Raw genomic sequence first — 22150 nt, forward strand, 5'->3', positions numbered from 1 at the left:
AAATAAAAATCGATCATGGTAACCCTAATACTTCATATTTCATAATTATAGGGTGCGGCAGTGAATTATTCGTGATCTCTTTTTAGCACGAATATTGTATTTACATTAATCTGAGTTAGAATGAGAAAACGATACTTAATTATTTGTTTTTCTTTTTTGTAATAGTTTTGATTTGACAGCACAAAGAGTCGGCCATTTTATTAGAAGGACGCCGAGTCGAGAACGCCTATCACGATTGTTTATCACCGAATATTAATTAAGATACTTTTATAAGGAAGTTTAGGGCCGCAGTCTATGGATGGACGATCCTAGTCGGATGATGGCGCACGGCGGCGGGCTCATGGGACCGCAGGGCTACGGCCTGCCGGACGGCGGCGGAGGAGACGCCGAAGCGCGCAAGCAGGACATCGGCGAGATCCTGCAGCAGATTATGAACATCACGGACCAGAGCCTCGATGAGGCGCAGGCCCGCAAGCACACGCTCAACTGCCACCGCATGAAGCCCGCGCTGTTCTCCGTGCTGTGTGAGATCAAGGAGAAGACAGGTATGTGTACGTGTAAGTGCCAGCGCCGACCGCCCCGTCCGCTCCCGCTCCCTCTCCCGCTCCCCCTCCCGCTCCGGATGCCGCCCGTCACTAACGCCGCCCATGCTCTGCCTTGCAGTTCTGTCGCTGCGCAACACGCAGGAGGAGGAGCCGCCGGACCCGCAGCTCATGCGCCTGGACAACATGCTGATCGCCGAGGGCGTCGCGGGCCCCGAGAAGGGCGGCGGCGCGGGCGCAGCCGCCTCCGCCAGCGCGGCGGCGCAGGGCGACTGGGGTGAGTGTACGTGCGCGCTCCCTACCCCGCCTCCTGATACTGCCCCGGCGGCCCGACCCTGTCTGTGTAATGTGTTGTGTCCGCAGGCGGCTCCGGCCAGGCCGACAACGCCATCGAGCACTCCGACTACCGCGCCAAGCTCGCGCAGATCCGCCAGATCTACCACCAGGAGCTGGAGAAGTACGAGAATGCCTGCAACGAGTTCACCACGCACGTCATGAACCTGCTGCGCGAGCAGAGTCGCACGCGCCCCATCACTCCCAAGGTACGCACCGCCCTCTGTTGACAACGCGTTGTTTGAACGTGTCGACCGTTCGTATTCCTAAATCTCTCCGTTGAGTACGTCGTCGTAGTAACGAGAAGCGTGTCGTGTTGCAGGAGATCGAGCGCATGGTGCAAATCATCCACAAGAAGTTCAGCTCTATCCAGATGCAGCTGAAGCAGTCCACGTGCGAGGCCGTCATGATCCTCCGCTCGCGCTTCCTGGACGCGCGCCGCAAACGCCGGAACTTCAGCAAGCAGGCCTCTGAGATCCTCAACGAGTACTTCTACTCGCACCTGTCCAACCCGTACCCCTCGGAGGAGGCCAAGGAGGAGTTGGCCCGCAAATGCGGCATCACCGTGTCGCAGGTGAGGGTACTCTTCCGCTCGCACTTCCCTCTTACACGAACGTGCGAGATTCGCACGCTAGAGCGCTACGTACGTGCGAGTCGGCTCACGTAGAAGCTCGGACATCGGGATTTAATATTCAAACTACCTTCACACACCCTCGGCTCGTATTTATCCGGAATAGAACATGTGCTCTCGAAATAGCGAGATAGACATACTTCACAATCCTTTCTCAACTTTTGCAAATAATAAAGAAATATTAAAAATAAACCACTCGAATTTCAAACGTAATTCCGTCTATTCTGCGTAATTCCGTAATTGAAGATGTCTGCATGTGGAATTGTATCGTTGTAAATTGTATATTTGTTATTACCTAATAAAGTACGGAAACATGTTGACTGTACTCCCGCCCCCTCTGCCCGTAGGTGTCCAACTGGTTCGGTAACAAGCGCATCCGCTACAAGAAGAACATCGGTAAGGCGCAGGAGGAGGCCAACCTCTACGCCGCCAAGAAGGCCGCCGGTAATGATGATTTTCATATGTTCGACTAAATGTGAGGACACCACATCATATACATATCAATCTAACCTCTAACCCTTTGTTGTACATAAATGTCTGTCTAACTTACTGACCCCCCCTTCCTCGGCGGTGTAAGATGGGACCGAGTTGAATAGTCATCTTCGCGATCTGTTGATTTCATACTAGTTTCCATCTTACACGGTCGAGTCAAGTTTTCACTGATTTCGCTAGATGAAATGCCCCTTGTAATATATTATATCGCCGGTAGAAATTTTAAATGCTGTAAGGGTTTAGTTCTTATTGTATTCTTTGTTTTTAAATATATTTTATGCGACGTGGCCCAAAAGTCATCACCCTATCTGAATAATAGCGTCCTAATGTCATTACAACCTTGACGTTTATTAACGGAAGCAGAATACGTCTAAACAAACCACAGATCGTGTACTTCTCAAAAAGGCGGAATAAATGTTTAGAATGTTTTTGACAAATGATCAGTCGGTGATTTGTGTCAGTGACGAGGTGCAAATGAATAAACAAACTTTATCGCTTCTGGGGCACTGAAAATTCTCGTGGAATGCCGGAAGAGTCATTACTTCCTCTCGAAATCACTGTCTGTGGCAGCTTTTACGGAGGAAAGACTTATATCGGCGTATATCTTAACGGCAATCAACACGCATCGCTAATTCTTTTACTTATTAAGTTACTGCCTTAGGGAATCGAGTTTTGTGCCACCTTTTAGATAATAATATATTTGAACAACATAAATATTGTACAATGAGAATTGGTATTTATTATCAATAAATATGTTTCTTTTTTGGGTTATCCCGCGCTAGTTAGATTCGTTCCGACGTTTCGGCTACCATTGCGGGATAAACTGTGTTTTTGAAGAAAAAAAGCATGCACTTATGTACTAGTAATTTGTACCGTGTCATAGCCGGCAGTGGGCACAATTCGTGTCATTTTTGTAGTGTGTATTACAGGGAACCATTTTGAGTTTAATTTCGACCCATCGTCTTTGCTCATGTTATTTGGGTGTATTTCTAGTGCATAAATTACATTATTTTACTAAAATGACTAGCGCGTAAGCGCACATTTTTTTCTACAAAAACACGCAGTTTACCCTGAAGATCGCTCCCGCAATGGTAGCCGAAACATCGAAACGAATCCAACTCACACAGGATCACCCAAAAAAGATGCATATTGATAACGGTGACCGTGAAAATCTGTGCTTTTTTATTTTTATGTTTATTGAAAACCCATGGTATTTATTAAATTAAAGAAAGCAAAATGAATATTATTTTAGTTTTCTCTTTTTAGCAATTTACAGTTTGACCCTTACAGCAGTTTCCGCAGTATATATGTCGCTGGTCGGTGTGCATTACCGCCATTTCCGGGAGTCAGTAAAAACTGTTATTAAAATCAAATCTAACGCATTATTTACTTCTATCTACGGTACTGTTATTCTTCGGAAGGCTCGCCTCTGAGCCTAAAAGTCGTGACTGAAAAGATATTTAATAATCTCGCATATTTACTAAACCGACAAGTCATTTCTGCTGTGTAAATACGAGATATTCTCTTGTAAAAAATAAATAAAGAAATCAGATCGGCAAAGCGTAAAACAGTTAGTAGCAGAGTTTGCAATTCAGCAGATACGATATAGATAGTCCCTCGCGTTTCCTATGATTAGGGAATATCCCCCCACATGAAAATATAACACTTGCCAAAATTGTAGATTGGCAGTAATGCATGTCGACCTATGATATTATTGTTATTGTTATCCAGTTTCAATTTTAAATCGAGAAACTGTAATTAATACTAATGTAAACTATGTATATTACATGTATGCTAAACTGTCAGTTTATTTAGTCCACTTTCAACTCATTTCACTGATAAGTGTAGGGAATAGTTTTGGAGAATCCAACAAATGTGAAGACATCTTTACCAGCCTCTGGTCAGAAGCATATTATTTACAGCTCTAAACTCTTTATTGAAATCCATCTGAACCGTGTTTTTAGTGTTAGTACAAAAAAATTTAAATAATATGGTAAAATGAAGGTACATATATATTTTGAGGTGGCAGAATATTTGTGTTGTTTTTGTAAAGTTGTTTGTTATGTGTAAATCCTCGGCCTATTAGCCTATTGCCGTAACTAGGGACTAGATTATCATCTAGTCCCTAGTTACGGCACCCACCGTCTATCCCCGCAACTGTCTGTAGCATAATTATATTCCCAGTAATAAAAATATCATTAACATATTACAACAGAGATGAAGAACATTTAAGTGAAGGTAGGTAATAAGCCCTGTAGATGCCTAGACTTCTACATAACCTTCTCTTAAATGTTCTTCATCTCTGTTGTAATATGTTAATATAAATGGCTCCCGGGAGTTGAATCCGGTCCTTGTCTACAAAAATTTGGACAAACTCAAAATATTGTTGAAAAATATTATTGCCTAAGAATAAATAAACCCGACCCTGACGAGGTCGCGGCCGCGGTGAACTAGCGTGTAGCGTGTAACGAGCGGCGGGTGTTGCAGGAGCGTCGCCGTACTCCATGGGGGGCGCGTCGGGGGCCGCCACGCCGCTGCTGTCGCCCGCTCCGCAGGACTCCATGGGCTACTCGCTGGCGGCCGGGGGTCCGTACGAGCCCCCGCCGCAGCCCTACGACTCCTCGCTGGCCTACGACTCCATGCACCGAGACCTGTCCCCGTAGTGCCATCGCCCCCGACAGCGGACTCCGCGTGTACTCAATAGTGTCTGAGGTCGCTCTAGGGCCCGGGACCGAGACGGTCTGTCTTGTATACGATATGTGGCCTGTTTATGTGTTCCCACCTCGTGTTGTATTGTGAATGTCTTACCGTATACGATGATTCTAATTCTTCTACAAAAAGAACAATAAAAAAATGAATATTCATCTAAATTGGATTTTGATTGCTCACTATTTCATATAGCGGTGTTTTTCAACCTCTTTGAATGCGCGGCCCCCTCGGGGGGGCCGGGGGGCCGCCCGCAGGTGAAGGAACAGGTGCCACCGCCGTACAGTATGTATTTATTTGGAAATGAACCGCAAATGTCGCTATTTACAGTGAACACTTTTCTACAAATTCATTCAACCGAAACTTTTCAGACCAAAATCACAGGCACATATTTTTGCAGAAGTTTAAAGTTATCTTTGGCGTCAAACAGCGGTCGAGTCATTCTAGATTCTATTGTATGGAAAAAATGGCAAAATTTATGAAGTTTTGTAACCTTTTGGAAAATGATCTTCGGGCTCTGTAGATTTAGAAAACACAACTCTTTCCCTTCTGCCTGTGGAGCGTAAACTTTATAAATTTTGCCTTATTTGATTTTATGTTCAAAGTTCTCGTAGTTACCGGTACATTTTATTATAAAATATATCGCAGTTAAATGTGCCCACTGGGCGTAAATAAATGAATTTCAATAAGATTCAGGTTGCTCTATCTACTCGAGCAAAATATTCGGGTGAACAATTTAAATGTTTTAATTTTGCCAAATTTTTTTAGGTGAAAATCTTTTCTTGTCGAACCTCTTTAAAGAAGTTGAAATTGTCTCCCATTCCCAATATTTGATACAAAATAACGTTCTACTTTAGGGAAGCGTTTCGAAGGTGCGGTGTTACCCTAGGCTCGGACATGATGTGCTGCAGATGCATCCGGGTAACCTCGAGCCTTCTTCACATCCGCCGGCTTCCGTTGTCCCGGAAAGCTGTTGATGACAAACGTTCTACTGTATTTGGCTCGGAGTAATAACGCGCTACAGCTATAGAGGTGCCATTCCGCTATATTGCAATAACAAAAGTGTAACGGACAGTTTCTTCGCTGTGCCGGCAATTTTCGACCCGAGTACTTACGGCCTATCGTTTATTGTGAACTATAGCTGACTTAGAGATTGGTAATCCTTAAATGATTTTTGTCCATACGGGCGGCTCTATAGCGGTTGTGCATTATTACTCTGAGATATTTGTTAATGCTTTATTAAGTTAGATGGTAACATCTTAAGAACTAATATAAACTTTGAATAATATTACAATTTTTTATCAAAATTTCTCAAAAACATATTTTTTCAAATTAATTTGAAATATTTCAATCCTTTCTATTTCTTTCATTTGGTGTTACTCTTATTTATGGTCAAAGCATCGACACGCGCGTGTGCCGGCTAGCCACGGGGCCTCCCGGAGGTGTCTCGTGATGTTTGTATGTTCCACTCGGAAAGAATTAATAATTAGATTAAATAAATATTGCATCCTGCGAACGTGTCCGCCTCACGGTCAGGGCGTTCAACATTATTATCCAAGAACCGGTTACTCGGCTGGAGCTGATTATGGAGCGCATTATTCTACAGTATATTTGACTGTGGAGGAATATGTAAATTTTTAAGTCTTGTAGAAATTATTAGTAAAACAAAGACTCATTATTGTAAAGTATGTATTTTTCTAGTTTATTTTTTTTTTTTATTTATTTATTTAATTTTACAATACGCCCAAGGGGCATTTACAAAAAATATACAGTTAAGTACAAACATAGTGCGTAAAAATTTAAAAGATAAACAATGCTTTTTTGTATACATTTAGAAACAATAAGAAGCATACTGCCATGCAAAATAAAAAGTGAAACTTTACATAGTAAAAAAGAAAAAACTAATTTTATATGGATATAATAAAATGTAATTGAATTGAAAAGCAAATTGTAAATAACTTGTAAAGAATTCAAACAAAAAAATAAATACATTTTCATATACTTATAAGTATAAAAAAAATGGTATTTATACAAGTAATTCCTTGTCGTGTTCCGAGATAAGTTTACTTTACTCGAGGCGCACTCGCAGTTGCATAGCTCGTGCAGTGGGATGGCTGCTCCGCGCTCGGAATATGCCCGAGTCACGTCAATAGCCGGGATAGGGATAATCAACGGGCAGGCAGATGCGCGGAGCGTCAACGTCGATGGTACCGGATTCGACACCTTCTATAGTGGAGACGATCCACTCCTTGTGGCTAAATACCCCGGTGTAAACATCGGGATATCCCAGAGCGCAGGGGACTCCGAATTGGACTATTCCGACGAGACCTGTCAGCCCGACTAAAGGTCCTCCCGAATCTCCCTGAAATGTACATACGTAGGAATTTTAATTATAAGAGAAACATAATTGTCATTAAACAGAGTAATGTCGTTGCACTCGGTACCTTTAGCCTATCGGGTAACCTTAATAATTGTTTTACTCACGTTACACGACCCTTGGCCGATTTTTGTTAATGTGCACACGTTGTCCTCATGAACAAAATAATTTGTATTATTAAATTGTTGGAAAACAGCCGCGCAATCTTCCGTGGGATACATCTTCAGAGTGAGCCACTGTTTGTATTTTGAGTTCCCTTCCTAAAGTAAATAAAGAATGTAATCAGAGCAGGAATGTGATGTCTTCGAAATTATATATTTATTTAAAGTTGACTACTATAGGAATTCAGAAACTATATTATCATTACGCTGAATAATAATACCAATGAATAAAATGACTCGCCTACAGGCTGTACTGAATGCCGCAGCGAGACTTATTTTTGGAATCTCTAAATTCAGTCATATCACTCCACTACTTTGGGAATTGCACTGGCTACGTTTTCCACAGAGGGTGGAATACAAACTCTGTTGGCTTATGTATAAGTCACTGCACAACTCTGCTCCAGAATATCTAAGGGAACTCTGCATTCCAGATGAACTAGCTGACAGACGTCTTACGCTTAGATCAGCTACATCAACGTCGAAAGGAAAAGTTATTAAACCTCTACGCAAACAGCGCACTAAATTTGGCGAACGTGCATTTGTGGTCGCAGGCCCTACGGCATGGAATGCTCTCCCAGCAGAAATCCGAAACTGTGAGAGTGAAGTGATATTTCGGAAGAAACTTAAAACCCACTTGTTCTCTAAATGATTTGAATAAATTCTTAGCATGTGGTGGAAAAGTAATATGAAAAAGTACATTATTTTTCTTAAATTAAAAAGTTAAAATTAAATTTATATCTTTATATAATCACTTTGTAAAGCGCCCTTGAGGTATATTACGAAAATGGCGCTTTATAAGTTATCCATAATTATTATTATTACGCTCTCGAAAATAAAATGTTTCGTAATTATTGTAAATGTATAATTATTATTTTTTTTTTTTCTATAGGAGTTGCTTTATTATTTACCTTGCTTTATAATATACAAGGTTTATATTTCAAAAGTGTATTTTTCTGCAATTAAATTTCTTTAAATTTATCTAAACTGTTGGGATCAGGAGGGATATACTAATGTGGGCCAATCAGGAACTTCTCAGCATTTGCTTATGTGGAGAGGAAACCACTCAAAACTCTTCAGGAGAAGCCGGCCTGTTGGCAGCAGTTAACAGGCCTTCCGTTCCACTAGAGGAGTGTAATTATTATTGTTATAGGGCCGGTCAATTAGCTAAATAATGCCCTTATTATGTTACATAGAAGAGTCTAATTGATTTATCAATGCATCAGCCGATGCCGATGGTGCTGCGACTGTCTCTCGAGTTAGGCCGGAAGACGGGGATAGCAGGGCTCGGACAATATGCGGCAGACGGGCGGGAGGATCCGTCGTACATTTAAATAGATGAACAGAAACACACAGTAGCCTACCTCTGTCCGCCCCCACCCTGACAGCAGGACTTCCGAACGGGGAACCGGCAGAGAGAAGGGGAGAGCGACGGGAAGGATCGTGTTACTAAACTGAATAGGCTCAATAGTCCTCAGGAGAGCGATGTCCTTGCCGTTGTTCTTAACGGTTGTCTCCGGATGGCAGATTATATTCAGCACTTCTATTCTTGTTCCGCCGACGGTGAGATCGTTGGATCCCGCGTACAAGTAAACGTAATAAGCCAGGGAATCTACCGCACTGGAAAGGAAATATATTTTTAAATATAGTTCATTTTTGATATTCGCATTGTAATACATAATTGACGTACATCAACATATTATATTATTACAACAGAGATATATAAATATTACAACAGCCGATGACGACTGTCATTTCGCTGTCTCTTGTTTTGCGTGGTGAATTCATTATTGTTTCTCGGCCGCTGAGTACTATTAACATAATACTGATAAAGCATACTTACGATATTTGGTAGAAATAAAAACTTTTACTATATGACAAATGGAAATAGCCTTCACGCACATCAAAGCGGCCCATGCGGCACTGACGGCGAGGGCTTTCAAGTGTTAAATAAAAAGCATCGAAGACTAACCCGAGATAGCAGTGAGAAGCGGTCAGTAACCAACGATCGGAGATTATGATAGCCGCACAAAAGTGTGAATTATCATTATCTCCCTTTAGGGAGACAATGTAGGGGGCGCCGCCATCGGGGACGGGGGTTCCTCCTATGACCTTGGGGGCCGGAAGGGGTGAGGGGGCTCCCAGCAGCCACGGACTGGGGCTGCGGAGGGCTTCGGGAGTCAGGCGAGGCACCTGACAGCCGCTGCTGGCTAACATATTGGAAATAATGACAAAAAGCATTCAAGATTGATTAAGATAAGTACAAGAACCAAAACCGGTCCAATATTCTAATCTGTCACTAGCCTTGATGACTTCCAAGGCAGAATTCTCGTGATTCACAGATTCACATACCTACAGGCATTTAGAAAGAGACCTTCGGCTTTGTAGAGCTTTGTCTTTGTCACATGTTTAGTGTAAACTATCGGAAGTTTCGATAATTAAATAACTGTAGGCATTTTTATAACTGAAGACTCGTGAGTCATGACTAAACCCTGACGGTTCCGTTATATTTAAAAAATAAAACAGACTCTTTCTAAGTGCCGATGTACGATATATAATGCCGGGAACTGTACTTATTACCATTGACATATGTACATACTAATTATTACCTAATAAGGTACCATTACCATATATACTTATTACCATTGACATACATCAATATGTCGATGGTAATTACCTATTATTTAAGTAGGTCATCAGTCAACACTTGTGACAAAAAATATGTATTTACTTTAAGAGATTTAGTTATTTTGTAAACTTATTTATGCCGTTTGGCTTAAAATTAGTTCGTTACCTTCATTTTTGGCTGATGTTGTCTTTTCTTGGTATAAAAAGTGCATCTAGCAGAGGTAAAGCTGTGAGTGATGTTCCCGGTTACAGGGTGTTTAATGCCAGTACTGGGCTTCTCTTGCAAAGGATTATTGGACTTGTATATAGTATCCGAGTTCATTTGCCGAGTAGTACCAATTTATGATTTTGATTTTGCCATCGGTGACGAGTCAAAGGAGGGAAGGAAGTTTGTCCCGGTGCATTATTTGGACAATTAAGTATCACTTTGTAAACGATGCTATATTTTCGGATTCCAAGATCCATTCTAGCAATTTAATCCATTTAAAAGGTGAAATGCGTGGCAGAAATCAAACATAACATTAAGGCATAGTATGAGTTACATAACTTATAAATGATATATTATATTGTAATGTAATTATTACGATGGATACTCTAAATTGTCTCGATTTGCCGATCTAGCGGAAAAAATTGTGATATTTATTTAATATTTAATCATCCCAAAAATTCAACTGAGTATTTAAAGCTATCAACTTTCTCGATCCTCTGTCCATTATTATAGAGAGGCTGATCCGGGCCAGGACAGGATTTGTTGCGCATAATCTGACTCTTTTTTGTATTAATATTAAGACCCAGACGAGTTGAGTTTTCCTGAAGTTTGTAAACAATTTTCTGAAAATCACCAACAGACTTTTCAAAAAGAATTGCATCAACTTTAGGGGGGAGTTCACTTCTATGCCTCGATCAGGTGGTATCGATTTGCATAAGATAAAATCCATCAGTATGATGAATGAGAACGGTGCCTTGCCTTGCCTCATTCCAGTGGAGACCCCGTACCGATCAGTCAAATAGTTGCTGATTCTCACACGACAATTGCTGTCTATGTGGAGTGCTTTTATAACAGCAATTATCTTGGGAGGAATACCATACGCATCGAGAATTTTCCAAAGAGATGGTCGTTGCGGACTATTAAATGCTTTCTCATAGTCAATGAAGCAACACGCAAGGGGTGAGTTTATTTCATTGCTCTGTTTGAATTATTCATTAAATAAGTCTTTTTTTTTTAAATGTACCTGCAATCTAAATAGATTGCAACAATACCCTTGTATACCGCGAAACCGTCTTATTTTGCCCGCTTTTTTACAATCATGTTGATTTTCTCCAAAAAAAAAATGTAAGTTATGTTTTACTTTTTAATTACTAAGAATGGCCTTGGTAATCACTGAATTGGGCTACAATTGTAAATTCAGTCATGTTTAAATGGGATTCCAAGAAATTTAAAATTTTGATCGTGGGCAAAATTACCTCCACGTTCGTCCATGTTTGCCCGCAACCATTATTTGTTGAACTGTAGCTCATATGGCGTTCTTGTCTAACTACTTTATTGAATTATTAATTCAAGGGCAAAATTGACGTTTGAACATATTTTCAATGGCTAACTAATAAAATATTCGTCTAAAAACAGCTGGGCAAATTTACCCGCCGAATTATATGTTTTCATACAAGCCATTTATAAGCCTTAGGATTGTCAAAATCTGGTTGATAACTTAAGAAAAATTAATAAATCTTGTTTATTTAAGTACGCATACCAATAATCCTAGTCTTAATTACCTAAACGACAATTATTAATATCAGATAAGTTGGTAAACACATTTTTCGAAATGGCAAATACTTGTACCTGTGTTGTGAGAAATAATAACTGTTTCAGGAAAATAGTTAATGAACAACTAAGAAGGAACCAGACGACGTCTTTCAAAGTTTTGATGAACCGAATAACTGGCTTGTCATTTTCAGAGTGTATTTGAATTGAAGCCCTCATTAGAATTTTAAATCTTATTTTTTAAATCTTTGGCAAAAAAAATGATTTATGGGCCAGTTTGAACGAAACATCTGGTTACCTCGTTTAAAATCATGTTTTTGTTGCCTACTTTATTTTCTTTTATATTTTTTACTTTGTTTAAGCAGAAGGTACTTGCATTTTCTTCCGATCGGCTGATGTATTATTTTTCTGTAATCTGGTTTTTGTCTTGATAAATGTTTTTTCAAACTAGTATGTAGCGACAACCCTAGACGTGGGCAAAATTGTCAAAAAACTAGCTAAGAAATCTAAGGCAATTTTGCCCACTTAAATATCTATTGTGTTTGTTCAAATAGATGTACATAAATACTTTCTATAGCGTTGTTATTATTTAGGCAATAAAATATATAAAATTTACTTGCCTCTTTTCAACACAAATTCTGCAACAACAAAAGTTTTGTAGATATACAAAAACAGAACATTCATGTCATTACGGCGAATATGAACAGCGTGCCTCCGAATCTTCGGCCGAAGAAAACGAAAAAACAGTGTCTAATCCGCTAGAAATTAATAACGGTGAAAAAGTCGCTTTCGTTTTAGTAAAGTTTAACTCTGTTGATACGCAAAATGACAAATATTATGTCGGTTAAGTTATCAGCGCATCAACAACCACAATTTTAATATTGTTATGTCATTTGTAAGAGGCAAACGTGATCTGAAGTTGAGGATATTTCGATATTGCTGGTGTATTTAATTGGAACATAGTGAAATCTTTACCTGAACCTATCATCTTGCGTCAAGGTTTTCATAAATTCAATGTAAAATTTAAAAACTGCAAGATCGGGTCATTTTCTGTGAGTAAATTAAAAATGGTTTTACAAAAACTAATTTTAATTTTTACCGTTCAAAAACAATTTAAACCATTAAAAAAATGTAAGAATGTCCGAGCTCATTTTTGAAAGTTTTATTTATTAAATTTGCCAGCTTTTTGTGAAATTATGAAAACTTATTTTTTATTTTAAATGTTTTTTGTATAAATATTTTTAACAGTCTAAAGAAAAAAATAAAATGGACATGGAAAATATTATGAATTCTGTACATAAAATACAATTTCAAAGTATAGGTAATCTAGCAAATAATTGCACTGCTGTACAAAAAAATAAAGAATCGTTTTTTTTCTACATACGCATTTAAAAAAAAATCGTTTTGAGAGCTTGCCCCCTTAATTACGAAAATCGAATCAGAACTGAAATGGTTTGTAAAAAAAATCAAAACCGATTTATAATTTATTGGCTTATGCATAGTCAAACACGAACAAATTAAAAGGATTAGAGATAAACTACTTTTGTTTTGTTAAAAAATCCAATTATGTGCCAACCCTGGCCCATAAATCCACATTGTATAGACAAATTGAAGAATTGTTTAAACATGCTATTGTTTAAACATAAACAGTTTTTTTCGCCCAAAAAGTAGTAATAAACCATATGATAAGGATGATAAAACCAAAAATAACAGTTAATTATCAAGTGGGCAAAATTGTCAACAAGTGGATATAATTTTGCCCAGTATGTTTTGTCTTCTAAAATTGCATAAATATAAGAAAAGCAAACGTTGTGTATTTATAAAAATACTCAGAATAATTAGTATCAATATTAAACAAAATAGATAGGAGTACTTAGTCCTATACAAAAAATTTATGATATTGTAAAAGTTTGTTAAAACTGGGCAAAATTGTCACGTTTGACGGTACCTAAACTGAGAGAGATTGCGCGCCATTTCTGGTTCACGTTTAAAGGAACAGTCACTGTTCAACGTCAACATTCTGCAGTCACCGTAAACTGAATAGAGGTTGGAAAACAGCTTCATGTAAATGGTGTTACAGATGTTACCACGATAGAGGAGGTTATTACTAAATTTTTGGATCCAAATTGGATCCCGTTAATTGTACCGGATCTGCACTTCTCTTTCATAAAAACGGAGAGTATTACCTGCTGCGCCTCGCGCCTTCCGCCGTGCACTACAGCGCATTTACAGCGGAGTGCATAGCCTTCAGAGAGGCTATTCAATATGTTGACACCGACAGTTCAGACGAAGCTCTCATCCTGACTGACTCCTCGAGCTCCAAAAATTCAATCCAATTCCTTTAATCATACTGAAGATTTTCTCGTGCTGGAAATCAGAAGTATCCATTTCAACTTAAACTGTAGGTACAGTAGTTACAAGTAGTTAGCTTGGATTTCAAGTCCACGGCATTCCAGGGAATGAATCTGTTGACTCCATCGCCAAAGACGCCATTGCTCGTGGGAACACTAAATATTCCCATATGCCCATCGAAAACATTCTCGTCTCCACTAATGAAGAATTACCGGTAAGCAAGGCGGGACAGTGGAACATTAGTTAACTCTACAAAGGTAAGCACTATGCTCTGATTCAACCAGATATACCAAAGAGTTATCGGTTCAAAAAGGTTGTACTCGGCAAACAAGAAACATCCACCATCTGCCGAATGCCGTCGGGGCATTGTTGTCGTGTGGGACCCCACCCGGCAAGGCTAAAGGTATTAGACTCCCCAATGTGCCAGTGCCTTTTGGGTGAGGAGGATCTCGACTGCATATTCATCTTCTGCCCGGAACTCCCTTCCTTCCTCCCTGAAATATCTAAACACTCGCACCTTCCTACTTCCCACTTCTTGCCGACATCCGAACCCTTCTTCACTCTCCTAAACTACCTATCCTCAAACTATTATTGGAATTTACCCAAATGGACCAAATTCGTCGGTGATGTCATCCTTACCCCACCTTCATAAGTTCATATATATATTTAATATGACACTGGGTTAGTTCCAAAATTAGTTTTACGTAATGCGAATGGAGTAGGGTAGATTTTATTAAGAAACCTAATAAATAAATTCATTTAACATATTGTTGTAGGTTACGTTGTTTCGCTAACAAATGTTTTTTATGCAGTTGTATTGTGGACCAAGGGGGTCTCATAAATTTTGGGAAATCTGACCAGGGTCCTAAACACGTGTTGTCGGCGACAAAGTCGGAGCTGAAATGAACTAGAGGCGGGATGCAACCGGAGATATAGTTGGCTCTTTTTGGCACATGCCATTTACGTAAACGATCGATACCGTGGAGATACTAGAGTAGTAGCATTGACTTGTAGAATTTATTTGAACTTTTTATTATATAAATCATTATACGAAATGGTAGGATATGTAAGTCTGATAATATAAGCAATAATTAGCGTAGGTATTGTGTAATTACATCTAAAATTAGGAATATGTGTATGGAATAAAAATAAAGCATACAAAAGGGAGTGTCCTAGAAAATTGGCGCGTCCAGGGTTGGTATTCCAAACAAAATTATAATATAGCGCGTTTTTCGTACTAAATCCGCATTATAACGCGCTGTAAACGCGCTCGGAATACCAGCCCAGATGCAGTAAAATAGGGAATGACCACAGGGATCAAGGGTAATTATTTAAGCTTAGGTTTCCGAGAGAGACGGACAGTTCCGAACAAGAAGCCGCAAGAAAGAGACGAACGGAGATCGCCCAAAGAAGAAATTCGAGACATCACCTGGAGATTCTACAGTGATTCGCCGCTTTATTTTTAGCAAACTGTTCTTTGTTATAATAAAGTGCTTGAGTTAAAAAGGTTAATCAGTTGTTTGACTTGAGAAGGAGAGGCGACCCCCTCACCTGCAAGTTCTGTCTGTGCTGGTTTTCACGTACCACTGTTGGTTTGAGCACAAACACATTTTTAAGCATCTAGGTGACACGTCATAAAAATTATAAAAATAAATAATAATCTAAAAATACTTGCTATTAAATTGAGTTTGTCTCTACTCGTTTATCCAGTTTGGCACAAAAAATTACCACAAGGGCCACTCAGCAAATAGTAAAATCAATAAGTGGCGAACACATTAAAAATTTTCAACTGAAAATCTTTACATATTTTATTTTTACAAAACTTACTTTTAGACCGAACAGTAAAAAAAAGAAATGAAAAATATTTCACTTAAGTATCAATTTATACAAAAACAATAAGTAGACGACGATTTTATGAATAGGTTTCGTTAAACATACAATTATTTTAAATAATAAAATATTTTAGAAATTCCTTTGGAATATTGCCCGCATAATTGATCCTAGTAATTCTCGCTTAATCGAGGTGCTGGCCGAATTCTATGAAATTGTTTATGTTTAATTAATCTTTTCTGCCATCGGAATAAGTTGCAGATAATTATAGTTGCAATTATTTAGTCTTTTTGTATTACTGAGCATAGTAGAATTATGAAAAATAGACAAAATTATCAATTTGTAATATATTTACCACGACGCGAACCATCCCGGTCTTAGTAAGAACTGTTAATTTTATTATATTTTTCACATATTTCAAACAGTGTATTATTCTTAGGAAAACATATTATAAATTGTTTCCTTATTAGCACGAAACGTTGCCGCGAAAAATTACCCTGAATAGATATTTCACGTTAACCTTATGCACGGCAGCCGAATGCGCTAACCACTATACCATACGTTGGACATAAAATAGGTTTTTTAAAAGTACCTATTGTTAAATAACAATAATTGAATAAAATATAATTTGGACAGAAAAGTAACGCTCTGTAGCTATACATCTGTGGGAGTTATGTGATGGCCTCAATGTCTGAAAATGGCAGAGTTATATATGCCTACTATCTATCTATATCTACTATCTACAAGTATACATCTCTTGTTGGAAGAAATTGCCATTTGGCAATAAGCCCGCCAATGCACAAATAACATTATGTACAAAAGTTAAATAAATAAATACATGCCCACCTCAAGCCACGACGACCAGAAAGAAGAAGAAGTTTACAGTACGATAGACAAACTGATACTTGAAGTAAAGGCCGCAGAAAACTTAATCATATTTGGAGACTGGAATGCTGTAGTAGGAAAAGGATGTGAGGAAACATTTGTTGGACCTTTTGGACTAGGAACAAGAAATGCGAGGGGCGACCGATTGACAGAATTTTGTGAAAAACATTAACTTACAATCGCAAAAACATATTTTGAACATCACACAAGGCAGCGATATACATAGAAGGCTCCAGGAGATCGACTAAGACTACAGATTGACTATATAATAGTTAGAGATAGATTTAAAAACCAAATGAAAGATTGCAGAAGTTACTCAAGCCCAGATATTGACAATGACCATAATATGGTAATAGTCAAAAGTTTACTGAAATTGTAGAAAATTCAAAGTAAAACTTTTAACAAATGGAAAACTAAAGCTTTGAGAAATAAAGAGGTTAAAAATAAATACACAGAAAAGACACAAGCTGGTATCACGAATAATAAAGAACACGTTAATGAAATCTGGGAGGAGATAAAAACGAAAATCAAAACTGCGGAAAAAGAAGTCATTGGCAAAGATAGACCTACGGCAAGAAAATAATGGATAACAGAAGAAATATTAAATTTAATTGAAAAAAGGAGACAAATAAAAAATGTTACTAGTGACGAAGCACAAAGCGAATATCGAGTACTAAGAAATAAAATAAACAGAGAGTCGCGAATCGCCAAGGAAATGTATTACCAGAAAAAATGCAATGAAATTGACAATAACATGAAAAAAGGAAACATTGAAACTGCTTATGCCAAAGTAAAAGATTTATTTGGAATTGGTAATGCGATAGAAGCAGAAGACGGTAAACTGCTATTTGAAGACACTCAAATAGGAGAGAGATGGAAACAATACCTAGAAACAATACTGTACAATGGAAACAGTACTGGTAACTTTAAAAATATTATAGAAAAAGAAATAAATGTGGACACTGATGATTTGGGAGACCCAATCATCAGAGAAGAATTTGATTACGCACTGAAAATACTAAAAGAAGGAAAATCACCTGGTGTTGACGAAATACCGACCGAACCTATAAAATCGGCAGGGACAGGTATTACAAACGCTTTGTTTAAAATGGTGCATATTATTTATAATACAGGGATAATGCCCGACGACTTTGGAAAATGTCTAATCGTTACTCTCCCCAAAAAATCTGGTACGACAAAATGCGAACAGCATAGAACACTTAGCTTAATATCTCATGCCTCTAAAATATTGACAAGTATTATTTTGCAGAGAATCAAACCAAAAGTCGAGGTCACTATTCAAGACCAATTTGGATTAAGAAAAGGAATGGGAACTAGGGAAGCTATACTGTCATTGCGAATAATATTGGAGAAAATATTGAAAACAAATCAAAATACGTATATTGATTTTGTGGATATTGAAAAAGCTTTTGATAAAGTTGAAAGGAGAACCCCTTTTGAGATGTTAAAAAAGGCAAGAGTGAAATACAAAGACAGGAGAATTATATCTGCACTATATAAAAATTAAACTGCTGTAATTACATATGGAAATGATATAAAAGAAGCCAAAATAAGACGAGGAGTCAGACAGGGATGCTCGCTGTCTCCAGTATTATTTAATGGATATATACAGTGCGCAATCGTTGAAATCAGGGAAAAAATGAGTCATAGAGAGGATGTTAAAATACATGGAGAAAAGATAAACATTATAAGGTTTGCCGATGACATCGCCCTGATTTCTAAATGTGAAGAAGAACTCACTGAGGCTCTGACCTCTATGGAAAATGTATTAAATAACATACATAATATGAAAATAAACAGGAGCAAAACTAAAGTAATGACTGTGGCCCGTAATGAGCAACGAATGAATATAGTAATGTCAGGAGCAACTCTGAAAAACGCGTAAGAGTTTGTGTACCTTGGAAGCTGGATCACCTGGGATGGGAGAACAAAAAGAGAAGTCGACTGCCGTATACACCAAGCGAGGCTTGCGTTTAACAAAAAATCAAAGATTTTTGAGTCAAATAATATCAAACTAAAACTCCGCAAGCAACTTGCCAAGACATATGTATGGAGCATATTGATGTACGGTTGTGAGACATAGTGCCTTACCAAAAGAGATAAAAAAAGACTAGAGGCCTTCGAGATGTGGCGCTACAGAAAAATATTAGAAATTTGCCGGAGAGACCACATCACTAATGACGAGCTTCTCAACAAAATCGAAAAAGGTAGGCACCTAATCAAAACCATCTCAGAGAGGCGAGCCCGATGGATCAGCCACATTATGCGCCATAAAGGTCTCCTGCATGACATCATAGAGGGAATGGCTGAGGGGACAAATTATAGAGGGCGCCCCCGACGTGAATATTTGGAGCAAGTGTGCGAAGATTTTAACTGCGCCTCTTATGTCGAGCTGAAGAGGGCTGCAGAAAATAGAGACCAATGGAGGACGAGATGCAGGACTTTGCTGCAAACCAATCCCCAGGATTGAGACTGCAAAAAAATAAAGACAATCTATTTACCATTTTTAATCTATGCAAAAAGAAATCACAGTAATCCACCATTTTTAAACGCGCATTTTCGATTTTTTTTTCGTTTGAGTGAAAATGTACAATAATCAATTTTGACTCGAATGACGGATATCTGTCTTTGATTATAAACCCCTCAAACTTTCCACGTGCTCTGTAGTGACGTAATCTCAAATCTACAAACAACAAACGAATTAAAAAACCATCGTGTCATTTCTCCGTGGGGGTGGGCAGAGAGAGGATAGCGCCGATTATTCCGACTTTTGACATGTCTTCAAGTATTTGTTGCATTTGTTTCTGCATACGGATGTATTATCGTTATTTCACCGTCCATTCGCTCTGCGCGCTGGCACTGGCGCTCGCCCCACCCCAGCCTCGCACACTCGTAATGCACGAAGCTCGCGGTTCGTCACGTGTCGTACATTGTTTCACCACACGTTCGCAGCACTCAGGCTACTTTCATCTTTTTTCTATTTCCATATCTCACTCCCATACGCGAGGGTCGGCACCGGGACTCCATTGTTAACCGCCAGTTTTGCCTCCTGCGACCAACATTTATTTGTCAAGGTTGATTTTTTTTTTCAGAAACCTATGATTGAATTTTTAAAAATATTTTTTTTATTTACCTACCTTATCAGTCTTACACATCGTCTACCGACATGCATTACTCGCTGCCCGAATATCTTTCACTAAATGAATCGGCGAACCCCCAGCGCACATAAAATATGTACCGTCAAACATGACAATTTTGCCCATTGCCGAAATCCTTAACAAAATCAAGTTTTAAAGTAAGAAAAGGTACTGGTATCATAAAAATTACATTTGGTAAGTATATTTTGATAGTTCCATGGCAAAACTAAATATTTAGTTTACCGCCAGCTTCAGTTGATCACTTGAAATTTGAAGTTAAACTTGAAGGTCTGTTTGTGTATATTTACAAATATTGTCGAAACTTTTGTTGTTGCGGAGTTTGTGTTGAAAGGAGGCAAGTAAGTTTTATATATTTCATTGCATAAATAATAAAGACGCTATAGAACGTATTTCTGTATGTCTATTTGAACAAACACAATAAATATTTAAGTGGACAAAATTGTCTTAGATTTCTTAGCTAGTGTTTTGACAATTTTGCCCACGGCTAGGGTTGTCGCTACATACTACATTGAAAAAACATGATCCAAGAAAGTAGAAAAAACAAAGTAGAAAATATAAAAGAAAATGAAGCAAACGGCAAAAACATGATTTTAAACGATGCAACGGGATGTTTTGTTCAAACTGGCCCATAAATCAGTTTTTTGCCAAAGATTTAACAAATGAGATTAAAAAATCTGATGGGAGTTTCAACTCAAATACACGATGAAAATGACAAGCCAGTTATTCGGTTCATTCAAACTTTTCGCTCGCTTTTGTTTTAGTAAAGTTTAACACTGTTGATACGCAAAATGACAAATATTATACCGGTTAAGTTATCAGCGCATCAACTACTTACCACAATTTAAATATTGTTATGTCATTTGTAAGACGCAAACGTAATGGAGCTTTGTGTGATGTCAAGTTAACGATATTGCTGATGTATTTAATTGAAACATAATGAAATCTTTATCTGAATCTGTAATCTTGCGTCTAAGATTTTCACAAAATCAATGTAAATCTTAAAAACTGCAAGATTGAGTCATTTTATGTGAGTAAATTAAAAATTGTTAGGTATACAAAAACCAATTATAATTTTTACCATTCAAAAATAATTTAAACCATTTTAAAAAACGTAAGAATATCCGACCACATTTTAGAAAGTTTTATTTATTAAATTTGCCAGCTTTTTGTGAAATTATGAAGACTTATTTTTTTATTTTATATGTTTTTTGTATAAATATTTTTAACAGTCTAAAGAAGAAAATAAAACATAGTAAATATTATGAATTCTGTACATAAAATACAATTTCAAAGTATAGGTAATCTATCGAATAATTGCACAGCTGTATAAAAAAAATAATGATCGTTTTTTTTTCTACATACACATTTAAAGAAAAATCGTTTTGGGGGCAAGCTTCCTTAATTACGAAAATCGCATCAGGACTGAAATGGTTTGTAAAAAAATTGGCTTATGCATGGTCAAACACGAACAAATTAAAAGGATTAGAGATAAACTTCTTTGGTTTTGTTAAAAATACCATTATGTGCCAACCCTGGCCCACAAATCCACATTGTATAGAAAAATCGCGGAATAGTTGACAATTTTGCCCAGCGGTTTTTTTCATTGATTTTATAATAGTGATGCCTCAATGATGCAATTGTTTAAACATAAACAGTTTCTTTCGCCCAAAAAGTAGTAATAAACCGTATGATAAGGATGATAAAACCAAAAATAACAGTTAATTACCAAGTGGGCAAAATTGTCAACAAGTGGAGATAATTTTGCCCATCATGTTTTGTCTTCTAAAATTGCATAAAAAAAAGAAAAGCAAACGTTTTGTACTTGTAAAAATGCTAAGAATAATTAGTATCACTAATCAACAAAACGGATAGAAGTAGTCCAATACAAAAAAATTATGATATTGTAAAAGTTTGTTAAAACTGGGCAAAATTGTCACGTATGACGGTACGTAGGTACTATGTATTTGCGCTCAATGTCAAGATTTAAAATAAATAAATAAATAGGGACAAAGTAAATCTGTCAGATGCATTATTTATTTTATTTGTGTTAAGTGGGTTAGTGGGTTTCATTATTTTTCTTTTTATATTTTCTATTCATGCATCTTCTTAAATAAAGAAATTACAAATATGTCAATTTAGTTTGTGAATTTACAATGTTACTCGCTGATTAATAACTTCTAATAACTTACCGACTAACACACTCAAGCAAATGAAGATACTTCCAGTTCGATCCATGTCAACTGTCTACTGTAAAAGTCGCTACGACAATTCTATTTAT

General features: G+C 37.8%; 2 protein-coding genes across 8 annotated transcripts; one reads left to right on the plus strand and one right to left on the minus strand.

Annotated features, from left to right (window-relative positions):
• The first annotated feature begins 187 nt into the window (after window positions 1–187).
• On the plus strand, window positions 188–4868 carry exd (PBX homeobox extradenticle). 7 transcript variants are annotated; one of them, XR_015823566.1, is made up of 6 exons: window positions 188–545; window positions 664–819; window positions 906–1084; window positions 1198–1449; window positions 1854–2779; window positions 3094–4029. XR_015823566.1 is itself a non-coding variant. In XM_088233242.1 (6 exons), the coding sequence occupies exons 1-6, from the start codon at window positions 299–301 to the stop codon at window positions 4659–4661; spliced, it is 1125 nt and encodes a 374-aa protein (XP_088089368.1). In that variant the 5' UTR covers window positions 188–298; the 3' UTR covers window positions 4662–4868. The 7 variants fall into 7 exon arrangements, 6 of the variants coding, with proteins under 6 accessions (XP_088089368.1, XP_088089369.1, XP_088089370.1 ...); XM_088233242.1 differs by lacking the exon at window positions 3094–4029 and adding an exon at window positions 4486–4868 and having other exon boundaries at window positions 188–557; window positions 664–825; window positions 1854–1950; XM_088233243.1 differs by lacking the exon at window positions 3094–4029 and adding an exon at window positions 4486–4868 and having other exon boundaries at window positions 188–557; window positions 1854–1950.
• On the minus strand, window positions 4562–22107 carry LOC148277172 (chymotrypsin-2-like). Its single transcript, XM_088233249.1, has 5 exons — window positions 22062–22107; window positions 9212–9449; window positions 8604–8859; window positions 7189–7341; window positions 4562–7066 (listed from the first exon to the last, which is right to left on the minus strand). The coding sequence occupies exons 1-5, from the start codon at window positions 22105–22107 to the stop codon at window positions 6851–6853; spliced, it is 909 nt and encodes a 302-aa protein (XP_088089375.1). The 3' UTR covers window positions 4562–6850.
• Between the last annotated feature and the right edge of the window lie 43 nt (window positions 22108–22150).

Source organism: Micrasema longulum, unplaced genomic scaffold (assembly GCF_059751315.1).
Source record: "Micrasema longulum isolate JH-2025_06_02 unplaced genomic scaffold, ASM5975131v1 h1tg001078l, whole genome shotgun sequence".
NCBI classification, from domain to species: domain Eukaryota; kingdom Metazoa; phylum Arthropoda; class Insecta; order Trichoptera; family Brachycentridae; genus Micrasema; species Micrasema longulum.